Source organism: Sciurus vulgaris (genome assembly GCF_902686455.1).
Source record: "Sciurus vulgaris genome assembly, chromosome: 12".
Classification (NCBI taxonomy): Eukaryota; Metazoa; Chordata; class Mammalia; order Rodentia; family Sciuridae; genus Sciurus; species Sciurus vulgaris.
In genome coordinates, this window is record NC_136473.1 from 72,296,877 (window position 1) to 72,313,189 (window position 16,313).

Here is a 16,313-nt window from a genome sequence, read left to right on the forward strand (position 1 = left end):
TTCACACATTACTCAACTGAGTTCAGTGGTCAAAATGACACAAAGGAGAAAGTGAATGTGATTTGAAATGCTGTCAAAGTATGTAGGAGGCAAGAGGATGATACCACACGATAACCCAAATCACAAGTCGTTCTAAACAGCAGTTTCTCTTCGTACAATTCATTGTACAGAAGAGTTGGCTGAAACAGAAAACCATAGTTCCTAATCATCAAAAAAAAATTCTAATTTTTCTTACCCTACAAGCTCTCCATGTACAATTCGAGACTTTGTCACCTTAATTTCTTTGTTTTAGGAGATAGTTTTCCAAAGTCAGATTATTATAGGTACAACACTTTAAGGCTGAAATTTATTATATAATTAGGGAGAAGTGTTTAACACAATCCCCTTAAGTTATTAATGTTTATTTCTTCTTGTCTTCTAGCCAACATCTTTTATTCTTTTTCTTTTGGGTACTTGGGATTGAACCCAAGGATACTTCACCACTGAGAAACATACCCAATTCTTTTTTTAAATTTTGGAACAGGGTTTCACTAAATTGGGCAATATCTCGCTAAGTTGTTGAGGCTGGCCTCAAGCTTGTGATCTTCTTGCCTCAGCCTCCTGAGTCACTTGGATTACAGGTATGTGCCACCGTACCTGGCTCTAGTCAAGACATGGATTTTTGGACTCTGAGTCTACTGCCTAATAAAGCTATCTAAATCCAAGAAGGCTTTTGAGGCAGTGGCATTTCCAATTTCACATTAATAGTTGGTGTGAATTTAGACCCATTATAGAAGTGCCAATGACCACTGGGTTTTAATTTTTTCAGTTTTTGAACCACTAGAGTAAGGTACTTTACAGTCACATTTAATAAATCTTATTATGCTTCTTTTTAAATAATTCTTGGAGTGTTTGAGCATATTGCAGAGGGCGGGCAAAAGTAGAAAATTAAGAGTGGTGCTGAAGTATTATTGAGTGATGCAGTCTGACAATATTTGCTAACTCCATGTCAACAGAGCAAAGCCAGATGGTTTTTTGTTTGTTTCAGTAACATCATCTGGTAACATGTTGCTAAAGAAATGGGCTGATTGGTATGACTTTTAGACCTTGACTTTAAAAATAAGCAAAGCTTTCAACAGAAAAACAAAAACAAAAACAAAATAAAACAGTCTGTAACATTTTCTACTTTGGCACAAATTCATGAAGGAGATTCAGGTGGCAAGGCTATTTGCAGAAAAGCAGATGCCATCTCCTAATAAGAGGATGCCACATTCTGGAAGTTCCTGTAAATTGGAAACCAGGGTCTTGAATAGTATTAGTGGCAGCCCAAATTTGATACTCAGATGCCAACTGAAACCCCAATGTTGGATTTGTCCACCAAACTGTCAAAGAAACTTTCATGGCTGGTATTTTGGCAATGATGTGACAATCGTAACAAGTATTATTTGATGAATCAGATAATACCTATTACCATTATAACAAGAAAAGCCCAAGAAAGAATCCCACCAAATGAGATCAAAGGATCCAGTCTACCCAATATTCCTCAACTAATTAAAAAATGTTTTTGGTGGTAGTTCTGGGGATGGAATCCAGAGACTCATTCTTGCCAGGCAACAGCTCTACCTCTGAGCTATATCTCCAGCCCTTTTTGAGACAGGGTCATGCTAAAGTGCCCAGGCTGGCCTTGAACTGGCGATCCTCTTGCCTCAAACTCTGGAGTAGCTAAGATTACAGAAGGTGCACTACTATGCCTGGCTTCAACTACATATTTAAATCTTCTTATGAATCCTACAAAATCAGAGATACTAACAAAGTAAGGTGGCCTGTTTTGAGCTTTATTTTTTATTTTATTTGCTTGCTCACTGGCTAGACAGGACAAAAACCTAACAGGTGATCAAGACTTGGCTTTAAAGACCACAGCTGCTGCTTCCTTTCTAAAGGTGATCACATTAGCAACAATGTAACAGAGCTGGAGGTAGCAGTCAGGAAATGGGAGGGTGGGTTTTGTGAGCAAAGGCATTTGCTTGGTCAAGACTCCAGGATACAGATTCGCAGATTATAGCCTCTTTAAACAGTTGCTGCAGGCCACATGAGATTATCTCCATTAATTTTCACGTGTACCTGGCATGATGAAGTCTTGAATCTCAAACACCTGGGGAACTGGAGTACTGTTTTTGTATGTTCCCCCTGCCCCACTACTTCTTTTGAAAAGTGTTGGGACTGGGAGATCCAGGCATACTATGTTTAAAAAAAGAAAAGCTTCCCAGGTGACTCTGATTTAGTTCCCATACCTTTTCAGACTGTAGCTCTGGTGAAAATGAATAGGAATGAGTTACTTAAACCTTTATGTTCAGGTATTAAGCAGAAACTCCTGCCCTCCCTAGTTTACCTTACAACAGCTAACGGTAAATATTCAGTAAAGGTTAGCTATTATGTGCCAGCCACTATCTTAAAAGCTTTACATGTAATAACCACATGTAATAAACAGTAAACTGATGCACAGAGAGGTAATAGTAACTTGCCTAAGGGCACAATCAGGGTTTGGATTCATAGCTAGGCTCTATCATGTGTTTTAACAGTTAAAATGTTGTGAAGAATATAATAAAAACATGTATGAGAAAAACATTTTACTTTCAGCTTTGTTGCCGTGACAAAATACCTGAAATAAATCATCTTAGAGAGTTTATTTTGGTTCACGGTTTTAGATATTTTGATCCAAGTTCTCTTGGGCCCACTGCTTTTGGGCCTAGGGTGGCAAGAGAAATCATGGCAGTAGTGCATGGTATAGGAAACTGCTCACTTCATGGTGATCAGGAAGTGATATAGGAAGGGGTTGGGGTCCCAAAATCATCTTTCCCCCAATGACCTAACTTCCTTCCAGTAGGCCCTACCTCCTGAAGATTTGGTCACCTTCCAAAATAGTGTCAACTTGGGGACAAAGTCTTCAATACTTGGCCTTAAGGGAACATTTAAAATCCAAACCATAACACTTTGAAAAATTATAGGTGCTCTAAGCAGCAGCTGAATAAGTTCCTGGAGGGAATAGACTTGCACCTAAAATAGCACTCACTACTTAATAGCTGCTCACGAACAACTTCATTCAAGTGACTTAAAAAGCTGATCTCTGTTTCTCCTAAATGCTGACTTTTTCTTATTGAAGTGCTATAGACAAAGTGACTCCTTCAACAACCGAAAGGGAAGAACTCTTTGCAGACCAGGTGTCAAATACAGGGCTTGGCACCCAGGTGATGAATAAATAAATGTTGGCTGAACTGAACCTCTTTCAATCAAAGGCATTTTGAAATGTGCTACTGCTATTCATATTCCAAAAAATGGTTTGAATACAAATTATTTAGAATGTCAAGATAGAAAGGGGCATGTGGCAAGTTAAGAAAATTAAAGAGAAATAAAGAATAAATGGAATATTAAAGCTCTGAAATTAAAAATAAAGAACCTTATGATATATGCTTGAAATCTTTCCTGGCTTAGCAGGGAGGGGAGAGGGGTGAGCTTTTAGGATCAAACAAACCAATTCTTTAATCATATAATATCATTTGTGTGGCACATGTTTGCTATAGGGAAACTGATATACACAAACTTCTTAACATGCTCAGGTAATGTTTTAAAGGTTGAATTTACCTCACATCATTCCTTAAAAACTACTATGCTTTTTAGTATGCATTCAAACATAGCTCACAAATAAAAAGTTTTTTCTATCACTTAAGACAACAAAATGGTTACTGTATAACCAGTTAAGCTCGTATTCCCAGCAACGGATCTAGTACAGATTTAATTCACCTCAAGTTCAATAAAATATTGTCTGGTCTGCCTATAACTTCTAACCAATGTACTTAAAGAACTGATGCATAATGCAGGTTTTCCATAAATTCCAAGGATTTTATGAATAAACTGGTTAATCAGTAATGTGGCATGATCCAAATGTAAGGCAAGCAAACAATTCCCATATGAAAAGCAGTAAGATCTACTGACATGCAATAGCTCAAATGGGTCTACATTTGGCACTTAGTACAGAATTATAAAGCAGAAGTCACCTGTGCTGAATTACTATCGAGGACATCAACTTAGTCTTTCCAGTACGATGTTCTCACCCAGTCCAGACACATTTGTAAAATGTTGCCTACACTATCTAGTTGTGGAACTGTGAGACTAGTTGCCCTTTCCTTTAAAAGGAGTGTAAAAGGAAATCAGACCCTCTTGAGACTAGGAAAAGCAGCAAAACAGACATACAGTATGTGTCTGCTATGATAAGCTCTCAAACAGATGTCCAACAAACATATGACCTATGTAAATGACCATGTAAGTACATGGCCAATAGGCTAACTTTAAGCTGTGGGTTAAAGCAACACACACATATGCAACTTAAAAGTGGGCTCTACTTATCCATATTGCAGTTAGTTTTAAAAAATCCCTCCTATTAATGGTATCCCAAAAGTCTCAGTGCAATTTTAAGATATTAGGGATGGCTATGGGTGTGGCCAGCTAAACCCTCTCAATCCCCAACAGAAGGGTAGCTACAAGTGGTCTTGATTCATTATCTTAAATATGCAGCCCAGAATAAAAGAGACATTTTAAGGGGCTAGCTAACCTTCACAAGTTAGGGGCCTGTGTTGAATAACCAAAAAGAAACTCTAATTCAGCATCACAGTAATAGTGCTTGGATTGGGTTCAAATGGAAAAGTTTGGGCTGGAAATACTTGTTTAGGAAAAGAACTACATCATCCCAACCTCCTTTACCAAGTAATCCAAGCCATCTTAAACATTCATCATCTGTCAAAGCAAGATGTATTTCATTAAAACCTCTTTCAGTTTGAACTGCATTATCTCCTTGGAAATGAACAAATTTTATTCAATGAACAAGTAGAAGGGATTCTTGATTACTACTACAGTTCTTTGATGTGGACTTTAGTTTTCTGTAAAAAGTTCAGAAAAGGCTATCAGATAAAGTAAAAGGCTTTATTATTCAGGATAAGCTCAAAGCCTGACACTGACACAGGCAGGGATAATTATTATCTCATTGCATTTAACCTTTGGCACCCATTTGAAGTACTAGTTTTCCAAGTGGGACATGTTACACCCAGAAGGCTCTTGGCAATTTCTGACAGCCACATTCACCCCAATTTCACTCCATAGTGCTGCCAGAAGATGTGCAGAGACACAAACAAAATGATCTACTTTACTGATCCATTTTCATGGATTTTCCTCCACCCACCACATGGTATTCAAAGCAAGAGAGTTAGCACTGGCAGGCACTGGTCATAAATAATATCTTCCTAACACTCAAAAATCAAACACCAATATAAGTAGAGTGCCTAAATAATCAGTTAAGGCTATGGTGTGCTTGGTTTTGACTTCCCTTTACTATGACTGCTCTTCACTTTTTCCATGGAGAATCTATACTTAACTATGTGGTCCTGGTTATTAAAAGCTTAATTTACAATGTCAAAAGAATCAAAAAGTTTACATTAAGAATAGTTTTTAAAATCATGACAAAAATAGAATCAAGTCTATACAGTCCTCTGGGATACTAATAAAATGAATCGTTTAGTAACTGGAAGGAGAATCCCTTCCAAGTACAGACTAAATTCATAAAACTTTCCACGAGGTTACAAAGTGGAAAAATGTAAAATGATGGTCCACTTCAAAATAAATGATGTACAATTGTTTTAAGGGGAGAGATGTTAAGGATATTTTGCTTATTATTTATAGTCAGTTGATACATTCTCTATACTAAATATCTAGAGGAAGTTCCAAGTTTTTGTTTTTTTTTTTTTTGGCTCAGGGCAATACTGAAAGGCTATTGTTTTTATGAACATGAAGAGAGAAGTTTCATTCTTCAGGTTCTGGATTTTTAGTTCAGCACTATCATATTTTATAAAAATATCAGTAAGAAATTATCACCTTAAAATCTGATGTATATCAGATTTAGTGTATGATTACTGATTTTATAAAACATCTTCTTTTATTTAAATGGTGAAAATTATAAACTATAGAAAGTGATATTGGGTGATAACATAAGTTGCTTGGAAAAATTTGGGAAACCTAAGTCTCACATGGTAGATATATTTGGGAGAAAAAAGATGAACCCAGTTTCCTATTTGTTCTCATATTTTTTTCAAAGAGTTGACATTTATCACTGCATTTACATAAAGACTTTTTTAAAAACACTTAGCCAATATAGATGTATTTATCTGAATATCATACTTTTACATATATTTAAAGAAAACCACAAAAGCATAGTGAAAAGATTATATATTTCAAATAAAAGTATACTTTTTTGAGGCAGGACAGATCCAGGGAGATTCCATAGAGTTATTCAGCAGTTGGCCCTCATAGGCCTTGTGCTGTGGCTGCCAGGCACTTTCTACTATGCAAGGAAATTTCAGGATAACAAGAGACATGTCCTGTTTTGTGCCTCCGTAAGTTGGGATGTTATTTTTGTAGAAAAGATGCATAATTTAAAAAGTAAAGACTATTCATTCAAAATGCTACAGAATGACAAATTTACTTTATGAAATTTAAACACAGCACTTACTCTGAGGAAGCCGCATATACACTAGGTAGTAAAATCAGACTAGGTGCATTGTTCAGAGTTGAAAGATTTTTCTCAAAAAATGAAAGGATGGCATCTTTCTTAAAGATCAGAATTATGGAGTCAATGTCTTTGCATCTTGTTTTAGTGGAATCAAGTTCAGTTAACTCACTCAGATTAGAATCTATAATTCTGTTGAGTGTTCAGGACTACAGAAGTCATCTTGGGACTTTCTATGGAAGTATGTACAGATTTTCCGCATGGAGCTGGGAGTAATAGTGACCTAGAAGAAAAAAATTTAGATTTCAGAGATTTCCTAGGATAAAATTCAGAGTTACCTCAGCACATTAGCATTAACAATATATTAATTTAAGATGGCTAGAAATTTGATTATTTTAATAAGCCAGTTTTTGATGGCAATACTTTTGATGGCAATGTCTTTTTTGGTTGATTTATAATGAAATAGTAAAATTTTAATAGATAATATGCAAGAAAAGCATAGATCTTTTTTTTTTCATTTGAACAGAAAATAGTTACTAGTTAAGTCTCCTAATAGGAGCTGAAATGGTTACAATTACCAAACTCTTTGAAATAAATGAGTAAATCAGCCTCTGCAGCCTATAAACCAGACTATTCTATATTATCATTACATAAAGAGAAAAAAATTATTGTTTTTTTTTTTTTTTTTTTTTTTTTGTGGTGCTGGGCATTGAACCCAGGACATTGCACAAATAAGGCAAGTGTTTTACACTGAACCAAATCCTAGCCCAAATTGTTTTAAAGAAATATCTTCAAAAAATTAAAATCAATACACTATCTTAAAAAGTCTTTAGATTTACATATAAACAAAAATAAATTGTCATGAAATTACTTTCTGCTAAAACACAGCTGAGACCACTCCCTTGAAAAACAATAGAAATTTTGGCTAGGAGCAAAGAATAGACATAACTTTGAAAGAAGAAAAACTCCTCATAGCTCTTTTTCCTCCTTCCCATTTCCTTTAACAAGATCTTGGTTAAAGTTTGCATATTAAAAGTAGTCTTTTAAATATTTCCAATTTGTTTTTTTTTCTGAAGTTACAGCATAGGCTTCACGATTACTTGTAGGGGATATGAACTCTTATTACTTAGTTTCCACCCTTTAAAAGGGTAGATGTTGCTGATCTTGATTCCTGGACTGAATTTCTATCATCCTTTCACCACCACCCTAACACAGAACAAAAGACCATAAACCACAATGGAAACTACCTTAGCCCACCTCCCTTTAAACTGCAAATTCGCAGGCATTTTATATTCCTTCTGACTAGTGCTCTTAGCTTAATGCTCACAGCTTCTTCAACCTCCACTATTTTAAGTTCATATGCTTTTCAAGGTTCTGCCAATAGTATCTGTTACTGACATAATGTATTTTAAATATTAGGTCAACCAATGAAACTTGCGTCCTAAAATGATAAGTTAAACTATACTGCATCACTGAATATTTAAAAGAGTAGATATATGTGCTAATAAGAACAACGGTAGGGTCAAGATAACAGGAAAAAAATTGGGAAGAAGTCATAAAAATCTAGGATTCTGACTTTAATTGCTTTGTAAATATCTAAATTTTCACCTTAAAAAAATCATAAAATGTAATTACAAACTGAAAATCTACTTATGAACGTTGGCAACTTTCCCAAGAATAACATCTATATTGATTAAAAAAAAAAAAAAGATGGCATAACTATCTAATAGGAGAGAGATTTCTGAATTGATATTTGATATCCTGGAGCACAAGGAAGTGGGTTTAGTGAATCAGGCAAGAAGACTAAGGAGTATAAACCTTAACAGGAGGGATCTTAATGGAAGTAAATAGGATTGCAAGGTATAATATAGCACACCCAGTTATATTTTAATTTCAGAAAAATAATTTTTTGGCATAAAAATCTATAGTATAAATAAGCCCCATGCAAAATTTGTACTGTATTTTTATGTGACAAATTTGGCAATTCTAAGAATAAATTTGCTTTCGCATTTTGATTTGAGATCTGTATCTGGCCCCCCTTCAAGTTAGGAAATATTATCTTCCCATCACTTCTCACTTACCGGGCCTGGTGATGTCTTTCCACTCTGTCTCCTGGAATTGGGTGTCTGGGATGATGGACTTCGTGGAGATGAATTCTCAGCCTTCCGTTTGGCTGCCATGGCCAACAACCAGTTTTTATTCTCTGGGGAGCTATTCTCTTTGCCTACTACTTCAGATCCTTCTCCGCAAGGTCTCAAAGGAAGAGGCAGCGTTCCACAGCTTTCTGTGGCATAAGGGCTGACAGGAGAAGGAGGTTCTGAGATACTTGTACTAGCTCCTTCAATCTTGCTTGATTTGGTAGAACCTACAGAGTCCTTACTAAGGTCTTCCTGGTTACCAGTAAGGCAGCACAGATCCAAATGAAGATTTTCAACTTGGCCATCAAGCTCAGTCACACAATTGCAACTCTTCACACACTTTTGTTTCACACTCTCCAGACAGCTTGAGTCTAGCCGCCTCTTCACTCTATTTCTAGACTCAGAGCAAGCATCTGCTTGGGATGACTTCTGGCTCACAGGAATGAGGGCTTTTCTTGGAGATGTGATCTTTGTTTCAGAAGCAGGTGGAGTGATGGGTGGTGATGAAGAAGGTGTTCGGGTCACCCAGTTTCTAATTGACATCTTGAAAGAGGAGAGTGGCTTGGGAGAGACAGAGGAGACAGAGCCTCTTCTGCTAATGGGAGAACGGTTCTTGGCAGGAGGGGTTTTAATAGAGAATGTGGGAGTATTTGAAGGAAGAGGAAGGTCTCCAGCACAACTTGGAGCACAAGCTGCGGATGATGGGGAGGAAACAGACGGACTGCTCTTTACTCTGGGGACTTTGGCAGGAGTACTCTGGCTACTCGTTACAGTTACTGAAAAATGAAGAGAGGAACATGAAAATCAGAAGTGAAAAGCTATATATTCTCACCAAGGAATTTATAGCTCACTTAATCATCCAAAGGTTGATTTGCTAGTAAGTTATATGTATCACTTGATTCCTACCACACACATCCCTTTAGCACTTTCCTTTCGTGCCCCTGCACATTAGCCTGTTGTAAAACATACACTTTTAAAAATCTACAAATTACAGAAAAATACAAATTAGAAAAATTTCAAATCGCCCAAATAAACCATTTTTAGTATTGTTTCTATATTTGTGTACATAATATATATTATACACCTCAACATCTCTGTACAAAAATGAGACCACAATGTACATATTACCTAGTAACCTTTTCTTGAAGGAGTCTTTATTAAGTGTATTTTTTATTGTATGTATTTATGGAGTACACTGTGATATTTTGATATATATACTATAGAAAGATGTAATCAAGCTAATTATAATTAACACATCACCTTGCATATTCTCTTAGCAATTTTCACGAACATAGTACATTATTAACTGTAGACACTATGGTATACAATAGACTTCAGAACTTATTTCTTTCATTTATATATAAATTTTGTATCCTTTGACCAACATTTCCCCATTTTTCTCTTCCCCACCTTCCAGCCCCTGGTAACCACCATTCTATTCTCTGGCTCATGAATTCAAAATTCTTAGGTCTCATCTATAAGTGAGATCATGTGAGTTTTGTTTTTTTTTTTTAACTTGCGCCTGACTTATTTCTCTTAATGTCCTCCAAGTTCATCCATATTGCTGCAAAAGACAGAATTTCATCTTTTAAAGGCTAAATAAACAGGGAACAGGTAAACACTGTTAGTATATATTGTTTATATATATCATATATATGTATCACATTTCCTTTATCCATTCATTTGTTGATAGACATTTAGGTTGATTCCATATATTACATTTAGGTGATTCTCTGTCTTGACTGTTGTGAATAATGCTGCAGTGAGTGAGTAGAGATGTCTCTTCCACACACTGATCTCGTTTCCTTTGGCTATATACTCAGAAGTGGAATTGCTGGATCATGATAGCTCTATTTTTAATTTTTTGAGAAAACTCCATACTGTTTTCCATAAAACAGCTTTACTAATTTACATTCTCACCAACAGTGTAAAAGGGTTCCCTTTTCTCCATATCTTCACCAATACTTGTTATTTTCTGTCTTTTTGATGTCATTCTAACATGTATGAGGTGATGTCATTGTGATTTTAATCTATATTCCCTGATTGTTAGTGATATTGGGCATTTTTAAAATATACCTGCTGATCATTCATGTTTTCTTTTGAGAAATGTTCATTCAGGTCTTTTGCCCATTTTTAAATAAAGACAAACCTGCTTATAAATATACCTTGAATTTCCCACATTAATTACCATATTTAATAGTGACAAAGTATGATAAGGCACAGGTGCTCTACAGCATATTAATAAGCACTGAAAAGAGTGCTTACAACAGTAAGGCAGGTTGTTGGTGAAATTTCAATTTCATATGGTATTCTTGTATATACCCTTTACTGATGCAGGCAAAGAGGCACTGAACAGGGGCTCTTCAACAGAAATGCACAGGTCTAAAAGCTGGCATGATCACTTACTATGTGACTTGGGCAGATCATTTGTAACTGACATCTTTCCATATCTGTTGAATGAAGATAGTTTTTATCTCCACCAGAAGAAATTCCATCACTTACTTGTTAAGGTCATCTTGATTCCTCTCCAAGCTTAATTTAAAAATGATTATTATTTTCCATAAGTCAAAGAATGCCAGAGAACATTCAGAATCTCAATCCTTGCTATCTGTTAAGCAAAATCAAACTTAATGAACAGGTCTCTTCTCTATGTGTCCTTGTTCCTTTGTTTACATACAACTTTAAGTACTTTGGGCACATTCTTACAAATATGATTAGACTCTACAACAGATGACACTTTATTTTCTCATTTTCTTTCTTGAGCTTTCTAGATTTCTAAAGTAGTGTTCCCGTCTTCAAATAACAAGAAATGACATCTATTTCTCAATTACAAAGTCTGTGAATTGTAACTGATATTTAATTGAGTCTAATTACTAAACTGCATTTATATGCGACAGAATTTAGGATAGGCTGATATAAAATTACAGGAATAAAGATTTGCAAGTAGTAACTTTAGTCAGTGTATTATCCTTTTTTATCCTATGCTTTACACTACTTGAGCAGTCTTGCCTTGGGACAGAGAAATTCTACAAATTGATGACTGCCAAAACTTTCCTCATCAATCATATGTTTAGAACTAGCCAAAGTAATCCTGATTCTTCATTGAAGATCATTACTGTAAAACCTCATTTTGTCAAATGTGCCACAAAAGGACTTCTTAACAGTGACACATCCATGGAGCCTCTAGTTATAGTTCTCACATTCCTGTTCCAAAGCTTGGTAACAGTTATCATTTCAGTAGAAAAGGAAGTTTTCATTTGCTACACTCCTCAGGGCAGGTCAATAGCCACTGCACAGCTACCACAGTCAATTGTTCCCTTTAAATGGGTCAAAGAGTACATTTAGGACAAAAAGTCCTAAAATAGTATGGGTCTTACAATATATCATTTCTAAGGCAGGATCAGGGAGAAGGAAAAGGGACAGGGACAAATCAGTTAAGTTTCTAATACTTGCATGGCACATATTGGAAGTGTTTACTAATGGCCAGCAGATATCTGATGTGTTGGAAAGTTGGGTCATTTCATCATTTTTCAGAATATTATGACCCTGGGGGGTCAAAGAAAAGATTTTTGTTTACTCTGAAGGTCAGCAAAATTTTGGGTCAATTTTAAAAGGTCTTCTTTTTCTTTCTTTCTTAGAATATATATATATATATATATATATATATATATATATATTTAGTTATACATGACAGTAGAATGTATTTGGATATATCATGTATACATGGAGTATAATTTCCCATTCTTGTGGTTGTACATGATATAGTCAAACTGACTGTATATTCATATATGAACATTTTTAAAACAGTAACTAGATTATAAAAGATTGAAAATTTAAACATTATAAATGGAGAATTTTTAAAAAAGGAAATTTTTAGTTCTCTTTTCAACCTTCTTATTTCACTCTTATATTCTTGTGTGATTCACAATTTTCTGTGCTTGTTATTGGTACATACAAAGCTATATGTATATAATATCTTCAAAAACCTAATTAACCCTGTAGCACATGTTTTGCAACCTGCACTTTCTTTCTCTATCTGTTCATACAAGCACACCTAAATGTGCTGCATTCTAACAGGAACATAAAATGTCACCATACTGGCCTAAAAATGACATCTCATTTAGTTTTCACCTATTTAAATGGATCAATCCCTTCTAAGCCAGGTATGAGATCTGAAGACATATAGCATAGACTGAGTTAGTGCCCTAAAGGCTTCCTGAAAGCCAGTTCCTTTGAGGAATTGTAGAGATTGCTAATAATCAATTTGCAGCTTCTTTCTATAAGATTAGTCATTTGTCCTTAGCCTACTTTTTCAAACTTATCACATATTATACTATTTTAGGGTCCTGTTACAGGCAACTACTTGTTGCTTCCTCAACAAGCTGTGCACTGTGACGTCTGTCTATGTTCATGTGGTTTTCCTGGCCCCTTTTTCCAGGCAAAAATTCTTCTCATGTTTAAAGGCTCTAATGATAATGTTAACTCCATTGTGAAGTGTTCACAAACTTCTTTCTACTCTTCAGAGGAAGTGAGTTCTCAGAACCCTTCTGTAATACAACTAGAAGAAATGTTTGCAATGTACTAGTTTTTGTGTCTGCCTCCTAGACTAGATTATGAGCTAAGAGGGGGAAGTAATGATAATTTACTCATTGCTAGGCCCAGTGCTCCTGTAGTTACCAAAAAGGAATTATTAAACAATGTCAAATTTCATTACTGCTGAGAAGGATAAGGGTTAGCATCTAGGCATTGGAAAACTGTCTCTTAATTATCTTGTTGACTTAAACGATTCCAGCAAGCACTTAAGATAGAACAGGTATGATTTACTTTCCTTTAACATTAGGATAATCATCTTTGTTATTCAATAATTCCTATACTAGAGGTTCTCAATCCTGACTGCAAGACAGACTTACTTGAAGCTTTATAAAAATACTTGGCCTCTACCCCAGTCCTAATGAATCAATCAATGGGGACATATAAACTTTTAAAAATCTCACAAATGGTTCTGATGCCCAGTCAAGAATGAGACCACTGGCTTTAACAGTGCTATGATATCTACAACTAAACCACAATGAAAGAAGAGGAAGTGATAAAGCAGGTACTGGATGTGAAAGGTAGGGTAGAGGGAAGAAAGGCTGTGCCTTGGCACCTAAAGTCCTCCAGTTAGTGTGTTAAAATACCAGAGGAGAAGATAATATAGCCGAGAACAGCAATGAAGGACTAGAGTGTCAATTAGTAGCTTGGGAAAACAGAGGAACATAATTCTCAAAATGGCAATGTGGTTAGCAGCAGCCAGTCTGTTTCTGGAAGCTGCTTAGAAGGTCAAATGGTGAGTGTGTCTGCCTTTGGCACCCACGTCAGGTCTATAGTGTTCTTCAGTGTAACCACCATCCTAAAATGGAGAACTGAAGGCATAACTCCTGGATTAGTCTCAACTTGAACTTTGGTTTTCTCTGGTAGGTCCTAAAGGAGGCAGTAGTGCGTGGTTCCAAGCAGCTACTTTAGAATCTGACTGTAAGGGTTTGAACTCTGGTTTTACTACAACTTCACAGTTGAGTGATTTGAGGAAAGTCTAACTTGATCTTCAGTTTCAATTATTTTGAGAATTAAATGATATAATCCAAGCAAGTCCATAGAACAATTATGTGAAGACTCGATAATGGCTAAGTATTATTGTTATTATGGTCTAAATTTGGTTGTGCAACATTTTTTGTGAGACTTGGTTACTAAAACTAAGAATAATTAATGACATACTAAAAATACCCAGCTAAAGACAAGATACTTTTCATCATAAATTTTAAAAGTGGTCATATAGCTATTAACATAGGACTTCCACTGCTGGTGAACTATTTTAACAGGAAAAGGGGACCCTAAATTCAGGAAGTTAAAAAACAACTTTTAACAAAACATTGAAAACAAAATATGTACTTTGTGTATTATCTTTTTGCAGCACTACTTAAAATATTGCTATATTACTTAAAATAAATGTAGGATATTTTAAGTAGTGTTGCAAAAAGATAATACACGAAGTACATAAAACATCATTTGGTGAAAAAAAAGTCTCAAGAAATCAAAATGAATATACAGTAAAACCACAGTTCTGTTAAAAAGATATGCAAAATGAGGGGAAAATACCAAGAAATAGCAGGGAATGTGCTTAAGTGTTGAGTGGAGGGAGGGAATATTAGTGGCATTTTCCTCAGATTTTTCTCTTTCGGATTGTCCAAAATAGAAGTAGATAAAGTAGTAGATTAGTAGATACAGGTAACCCAAGTTCATGGATCAGAAGACTTAACATTGTTAAGATGGCACTACTCTGAAAACTGATCTACAGAGTCAAGATAATCCCTATCAAAATTCCAGCTGGATATTTCGCAGAAACTAACAAGCTGATCTTGAAATTTATATTGAAAAAAACCCCACAATAGTCAAAGCAATCTTGAAAAAGAAAAATTTCAAAGAGACTTCTAGATCTCATAACCCCCTACAAAGCTATAGTAATCAAAACAATGCAATACAAGAATAAGGCTAGATATGTAGGTTAATAAAACAATTCAGAGCTCAAAAATAAGCCCACGTATTCATGGTCAATTGATTTTTGGCAACGGTGTCGAGACAATCCAATGAGGAAAAGAATAATCTGTTGAACAAATGATGGATATCCACATGCAAAAGAATGGACTTAGATCCCTACTTCACACCATACACAAGGATAAACTCAAAATGTATCAGACCTAAAACTATAAAAAAAAAAAAAAAAAAAAATTCCCTAGAAAATATTGGAATAGGTCTTTGTGACCTAGGAATAGGCAATTGATTCTTTGATACAACATCTAAAGTACAAGTGACAAAAAAAAGATAAACTAGACTTTAAAAAAAAAAAAAGATAAATTAGACTTAAAAAAAAAAAAAAAAGGAAACCCTCAAGAAAGTAAAGGAAACCCAAAGAACAACACAAAATATTAAAATCACTATACGATGTGAGATTATATCTAGAATACATAAATAATGTTTATATGTCAGCATTATAGAGACAAATGACCCAATTAAAATATGGGCAAAAGATCTACAAAGGCATCTCATCAAAGAAAATATGTCCAATAAACACATGGAAAGATGCTCAAGATCACTGACCATCCACAAAATGCAAATAAAAACCACAATGGGACACCAATTCATACCCACTAGAATGAATATAATAAAGAAGATGAATAGTAACAAGTATTGGCAAGGATATGGAGAAACTGGAACCCTCATTTTGGGAGTTGAAAATATTCTATAATTAGATTGTGTTGATGACTGCACAACTCTGAATATATTAAAAACAAATGAATTGTATCTTGCTAATCACAAGTATGACCCTACATTAGGAGAATGGGAGTGGGCAGGTTTGATAGTGGTGGGCCAAAGCAAAGTAAAAATGAAGTCATTAAGCAAAAATTTTATTATTTTAGCCAAAATTTAAGACTGAAAACTGCAAAAAATAGGTAGAAATGCACATTTGTTAGAGGTATAGACATATATATAAATACACACACACACACACACACACACACACACACACACACACACACACATTAAAGAATCAGCTAAAAGATATTAAAGTTGTTGTCTCTGGGAAAAGGAAATTATGGAGTGGACAGTCTGTG

General features: G+C 35.1%; 1 protein-coding gene across 1 annotated transcript in view; it reads right to left on the minus strand.

Moving 5' to 3' along the window:
• Positions 1-6,234: 6,234 nt before the first annotated feature.
• The window catches only part of DTL (denticleless E3 ubiquitin protein ligase homolog), a 41,762-nt gene continuing 31,683 nt past the window's right edge, over positions 6,235-16,313 (minus strand). The window contains exons 14-15 of the mRNA XM_079107131.1: positions 8,611-9,443; positions 6,235-6,812 (exon numbers count right to left, since the gene is read on the minus strand). Coding sequence (XP_078963257.1) covers positions 6,714-6,812; positions 8,611-9,443 — 932 coding nt within the window. The 3' untranslated portion in view covers positions 6,235-6,713. The remainder of the gene's footprint in view (positions 6,813-8,610; positions 9,444-16,313) is intronic.